Source organism: Octodon degus, unplaced genomic scaffold (genome assembly GCF_000260255.1).
Source record: "Octodon degus isolate 3935 unplaced genomic scaffold, OctDeg1.0 scaffold00126, whole genome shotgun sequence".
NCBI lineage: Eukaryota > Metazoa > Chordata > Mammalia > Rodentia > Octodontidae > Octodon > Octodon degus.
In genome coordinates, this window is record NW_004524702.1 from 7531211 (window position 1) to 7537597 (window position 6387).

At 49.0% G+C, this 6387-nt stretch overlaps 1 protein-coding gene across 1 annotated transcript; it reads right to left on the reverse strand.

Moving 5' to 3' along the window:
* Positions 1-4409: 4409 nt before the first annotated feature.
* Positions 4410-6101, reverse strand: Magef1 (MAGE family member F1). Its single transcript, XM_023700769.1, has one exon. The coding sequence runs from the start codon at positions 5897-5899 to the stop codon at positions 5462-5464; it is 438 nt and encodes a 145-aa protein (XP_023556537.1). The 5' UTR covers positions 5900-6101; the 3' UTR covers positions 4410-5461.
* Between the last annotated feature and the right edge of the window lie 286 nt (positions 6102-6387).

Below are 6387 nucleotides of genomic sequence, written 5' to 3' on the forward strand. Positions count from 1 at the left end.
TTGTGCTTGCCGGGCAGGTGCTTATGCCCCCGAGATGTCTCCTCAGCCCTCTCCTCTGGCCTTAGGGCTTCCTTCGTTAGGCTGCCTAAGCCAGCCCTCACCTCACCACCACAGGGCTACCGCAGCAGGTCTGGGCGATGTCTCAGAGACATCAGCCCTCACAAATGAGCTTCGCTTCCATGCACAGAACTACAACCAGGGAAGGCAACTTGCTCCAGGGCTTTCTTAGACTTCCACCCTTCAGCCAGGGTGCTCCAGGACAGGTGTGTCCAACCCAGGCCCATAGCTACAGGTGCCCAGGGCAGCCAGTGACACAGCCCCCCGACTGGAAACTTCTGATGCTGTCATTTTTTTAGCCACTGTTTCTGTGACTGCACAGTGCTTGCGCACAGACTATGTGTAGCGTGTAGCGGAGGTCACAGGGGGTGCTAAGTGCCTCCCGTGCCTGCCATGCCCAGTCAGTCAAACTGCAATTCCTATGTATCAGGGGTCACCTGCTGTGAATGTGTGACTTGTCCTGAAAACACAGCAAATACTGGTCATATCTGAACCTACCTACATGTGTGTATACCTATGAAGACAGGTGTTTACGGTTATTAAACAGACATGTAAGCGTTCTTGTTTAATTAAGCTTGGGCTTGTGTTATTTTGTAAACGAGCTTAATAGGTTCAAAAGAACAACAAAGTTTTGTTACTTATATAGATGAACTATGTATTTTATATGTACCCCAAGATAATTCCTCTTTACTCAGTATGGTCCAGACAAGCTATGGGGGTGGCACCAGGGTCTGATGTGAGTGAGCCATGCCAGAGGTTTCTTCCCTTCCCCCACAGCCCCATTTTTCCCATCAGGAGGCTGGCTCCTCCCTAAGAACTCTGAAGAACAGTGAGTGTAACAGCAGTGAGAACCCGCAGGTTTTGGGTTCAAGCTCTGGGGCTGTCCCCACTAGATATGGCATGAACTTGGCAAAGTCATTTAACGTGTCCATGGAAAGGCCTGAATTATTCTTTCCTGTGGCTTCTCCTATTGTCTTAGCTACTTTCCTCATCACTGGGACAAAATACCCAGCAGCACAACTTAAGAGGTTTGTTTTGGCTGTTTCAGTTCACAGTCAGCTGGTTCCAAGGCAGGAGAGCATGGCAGATGAATACTGGGAAGGAAAATCTGCTCATCTCAGGGCCTCCAGGAAGCAGAGCATGGAGTGGCTGAGGGGGAGCTATCCTCCCAGGCCACGCCCACTGACCCACCTCTTCCATGAAGACTTCATGTAACAGCAAGTCAGCTCTAAATCCGTATAATCCAATCACCTTCCCAAAGCCCCACCTAGGTGTGCATGAAGCTTAGTGGACATCTAGATATACACCATTACAGTATCCTAACGTTGGCAATGCTAGGCCTGCCACGCAGGGCTGTGTGCAGACCCACAAGACCATGTGGTTGTCATAGTTAGCACCATGCCTGGCTCAGAGGCTTAATAAACCCTGACTGCCACTGTTATTGGTCATGACTTGGCTTGGGAACTGGGCAAAGTCTGACGTCGGCTGGTGGGCTGGGGTGTGGGGTACAGCTTGCAGCTGACCCCTTTTCCAATCATCTACCGAACTTTCTTAGATCTCTGCTCCTCAGACTGCAGTTTCTCCTCGGTCAAGGTCAAAGTTGTGACTTTTAAAAGCCCTCCAGGAAGACACTTTCTGGAATACGTAACCTCCTTGCTCAGCACACTGCTTCTGCTGGGAGGTTAATTATTGCCATCTCTGCTGGCCTGCACAAATTTGAGGGATAATTCGCACAAGTATCAGCTGCCCCTGTGACCAAGGCTTGGTGCATAATTACCTCAGGTGGAGACTGATTGAGCCTGCAAATACAGAACTGATTTGCAGAGGCTGTAAATGAGCTGCCACCTCTGGTTCACCGAGTGTCTGCTGGATACTGGGGCTTCAGCCGACGTGGGTCTTTCCAAGGACCTCCCTCCACGTTCCAGTGGGTTGGAAATCTCAGCTCCGGCGAGTGTCAAGCTCCCTGCAGTGTCTGTGAGTGAACTCTTTCCTATTGTCCAAGACACGTTCAGAACTCCCAAGGGAACTGTCTCACTAGCTTGGCTTCCTGGTTGTACTGTAATTATGACTTGGGATAATCCACCCGCCGACACTCACTCAATCCTTCCCACACCAAACATACAGTGTTTTGTCCAAGAACAGCTAGTTGTTTTGGAAGGGGAAGGAGATGGGGAAGCTTTTCTCTTGTGAGTAGTCACAAGCACTATGGGAATCCATCTCTCGCCCTTGCCATGGCCAATGTCTGCACTACACGTGTGCCCCGAGGCCACACTCTGTACTTCTGAGAAGTTAATGATGGCATCGGTGACATGGGCAATCTTTCATCCTATGGCAAGGGTAGCAGTTCTGCTGGCCTCTGTACCATCTGGAAACAGTGCTGAGATTCCACTGCAGGTCCACAGGCACTACTGGATTGTTTCATGGCATGAAAGACTAATTTGAGGCTTGTAGGAAAGGGCAGACTAAACACTGAGGAAACACAGTCTTTAAAGGCAAAATCTGTTAAGATTAAGCAAAATCACACATCCAGCATGTAGTCAGCTATCTGAGAACACCACAGAGAAAGTAGGCAGAACTGGAATCGGTGTTCACAGATGATTCCCCAGTTTTATTTCAGCTTCCTTTTTACCCTCCTGCAGGCCGGCACCTTGTCATCGTAACCTCAGCTCTATGGCCCTTGCATCTCAAGAGATGGTAGTGTCTGAACAAAGATGAGTCAGGTGACAGGTGACTGAACTCTGGAAGGAGCCCCAAAAAAGAAATGTAGAACAGTGACAAGTGTAGGCTCTTGACTCCTCCAGCCTCCAGCTTCAGTCCTAGTTCTGACTATCTGTGAGCCTCTGAGAACTTATGAGTTCATATGCTTAGTGAAAATGGAACCGATAGTATCTATCCTGTGAGACTGTTATGGAGAAAACACCTTTGGTCCACAGATGTTTACTAAATGGTACTGTAGTTAGTCCTGCCTTTGCCATAGGTACTACGTCTGATGTTGGGCAAAGCCAACTGTCATGATAAAATGGAGAGTATTTCTATACTACGTCGTTCCCTTAAAGGCTGCAGGGGCAGCTGGAGATAACTGGTTACATATGCCTTATTTACCTCTTGGAGTTGTGAAAGCTAAAACCACGCACAAGATACTGCAGGGCAGGAAGGGGCATAATGTGTTAGAATGAGGCGTACCAGATTTGGGGGCAAGAGGCTTGGGTTTCAGCCTTCATAGTCTTTTTTTTTTTTTCCCTTGGTGGAACCAGGGTTGATATTCTCTTTTACCCACCAAGTGACCTTAGGTGAATCATCAACTAACTCTGACCCCTTATCCAACCAGAGGTTCACACACTACCAACCTCTCAGCCACTGAGAACATACAAACATGAGAAATTGTCATTGTTCTTTGAGGGCAAAGACAGTCTTCCTATTTGATGAATTCTACTGTGGATCAAACTCAGGGCCCACTGCATTATTTTCAGTCTTTCCATTTTAATAATTTTGGTACCTAGCAAAGTTGTTGGCAAAACAGTGGGCATTCAGTATTTTTGTTTTGTTTAATGAATTATAAACTAGTTAGAAGTCATACTTTTAATCTTTCCTATGCTTTTTTCCCCTATAAACTGATAGCTTTGGTCTGATTTGTTGGATTCCTGGGCCCTGTCCCAAAGTTATCTATATTCCACACCAATCTTACAACATTCAGAAATGTTATTTGACACAGCTGAAAGCAGAAAATTAATGGCAAAGAGAACAAAAAACAACTCTTTAGTGACAGCTGTAGGGAGAGTTTCACAATCCACCCCCCTCCATCTCTGGTGTGGGTTCCATTCCAGTAAGTTCCCTATTATTATATACACTTTCTTTAGGATTTTTTCTCCCCCAGAGTGGAGGTGGTAGGCATTGCAGAGTCCAGAGCAGCTAGCAGATGCTTCTTCTTGGTATTAAGGGTATGAGGGATACCTCAGAGGTCTCCACCCAGTGGGAGAGGGCCAAAGAAAAGCAGCAGGTAGAAACACAGAGGAGCACCATGCTTCTGGATGTCAGGGGAAGAGATCTTGAAACCAGGACACACCAGATGTTCTCTCTACCCTACTGCACAGTATTTTAGAACTGTTACACTAACTGCTCTCTCAGGGCTTTGGGAGAAGAGTGAAACTTAGGGAAGGTGAGAGAGAGGGACAGAGAAGCTAAAATGTCCATGGGCACCATCATTGTGCATTGTGACAAACTGTCCTAGAACAAGATCACAGGCAAATGCAGGGCATTTCCCAAGACTTCTGCAATAGCAAGTCTTTTTCTCAAGGCATTGAAAGGCATGATTTTAAACACCACACCTAACCTTATTCTCCTTTCCACCTCCTTGTTCCACTCTTCCCCACCCAGAGACCAAGGGGATTTACCCAGGGTAACCTCAAGCACTCCTCACCATTCACAACTGTGTTAGGTGTCCTTTGTAGTCTTTTCTCTAACTTCTGGTTTATGTATATATTCCCCAATTCTATAAAAAATAGGATGTAGTCTACCCTCAAATGCCCAAAATAATTATTCAAAAATTCAAGATGTTCAATGTGTGTTTAATTTATTAAATGTTCAAGGTACACTTCTAATTTATTGAGTTGTTTTTCTGGATACTATAACATCTAAGCAAATAATGGTGCATGTCAGTCTTTCAAAAAAAAAAAACAACAGACAAAAAGTGTTGGAGACTAGACATGGAATCAGCTGTTTTTTCCCCTTAGTACATCATCATTATGTTAAGATCTTTCAAATGATTTAAGTAACAGCATTCCCATGCTGCATAATCTTTTCAAGATCACAGTAAAGTTCTTCAATCCATTTTTAAAACACTAACAAAACTCTACAAAAAGACCAATTTCATATATATAATGTAATACACCCTAACAAGCTACAAAACCTAAAAAGTTACATAATTTCTTTAGAAATAATGACTCTCTCCCTATCTATACTAATGACTCAGGACAGTGGCTTCCACATCCACAGAGCCTTCGTGGCTACTGCCTTTGTGGCTACCTTTCCACCAACTCTCACCACCGGTTGGTGCAGGTAGGCTCTCATTCACACTGGCCTCAGCCCTGGCCCTGTTGACTTCCTCTGCTACAGGCCCACGATGCTGCAATGGCTAGTGCTGGGGTTCTTTCTTACGGAGCCTGGCCGCAAACCGTAGGACTTTCACCTTGCTGATTTCCAGGTTACTTCGGGGACCCTAAAAGAATTCATATTCCGGTGGAGTGGAGTGGGGCACCTGCCTATAACTGATGTATCGCTATTGCACGTCTTCCACAAGCTGCTTGGGTACCCAAAGAGGAAGTGATATTTTTAAGTAAGTACCCCCAAACGGCGCAGCATCTCCCAGACTTGGGCCTCTCTGGCACTACTATTACCTTTCACGCAGTTAAGACCCAGGATCATCACAAAGAGACCCATCAGGGCATCTCCTAGATCCTCCTCCTCCTCCTCTGGAGGTTCTCTGATCGGGATGTAAGTGTAGTGCTTGCGGTCGAGCTGTGAGCTCGACACCAAAGGCATCCCGCAGGCGCTCTGAGGCCCTTGCGATGATCCCGGGAGCGTATTTCACCACCGCGGAGCGCGCGATGGGACTCTTCCTGTCCTTCACCAGCAGAAACCGCGCCAACTCGGCCACCGCGCGGCTCAGGCGGCGGCGTGCCCGCACCGCGTCAGCTCCGCCGCCTCTCCCGGCGTGGGCGGGCCCCGCGGCCCTCTCCTCCCTCTCCGCGCCGAGGTCCCCCTTGGGGGGGCTCCTGCAGGACGAGGCTCCACGCCGCCCCTCGACAGGCGGTCGCGGCTTGGGTCTCACCGTCACGGCCGCCATCCTGCGGCCGCTCTGCCCGAGGGTCCAGGAGACCCCCGCGCGCGCTCGGGGTTCTGCAACAGGCAGGCAGAACAGCACGCCCAGGGGCCAGGACCCGGACCGAAGGGCTGGACGGCGGAGGAGGAGTGGGCGTGACGGCAAAGGCCTGGGCAGCCGCGGGACCCGGCGCCGCAGCGTGGGAACCGCTGTCTAAGCGCCGCGGGCGCGCGAGGCCGGAAGCCGCGCGCAGCCTCAGCTCGCCCCGCCCCTCCGCTCCGGCCACTTCCGGCCGCCTCTGCCAAGATGGCGGCCCCGGGCCGGCGCGAAGCCCTTCCCCTTCCGGTCTCTGTGGGTCCTGGGTATGCGCTGCCTGGAAGGCTGGGAAAGTTGAAGGGAAAGGGGGTATAAGCTAGACTTTTTCATTCAGGACATGTTTCAGTAGCAAGGGATAGGGTAGTAATGGAGTTTGTTTGTTTGTTTTTTGTAAGTGTGGCTAGCTCTTGAGTGCT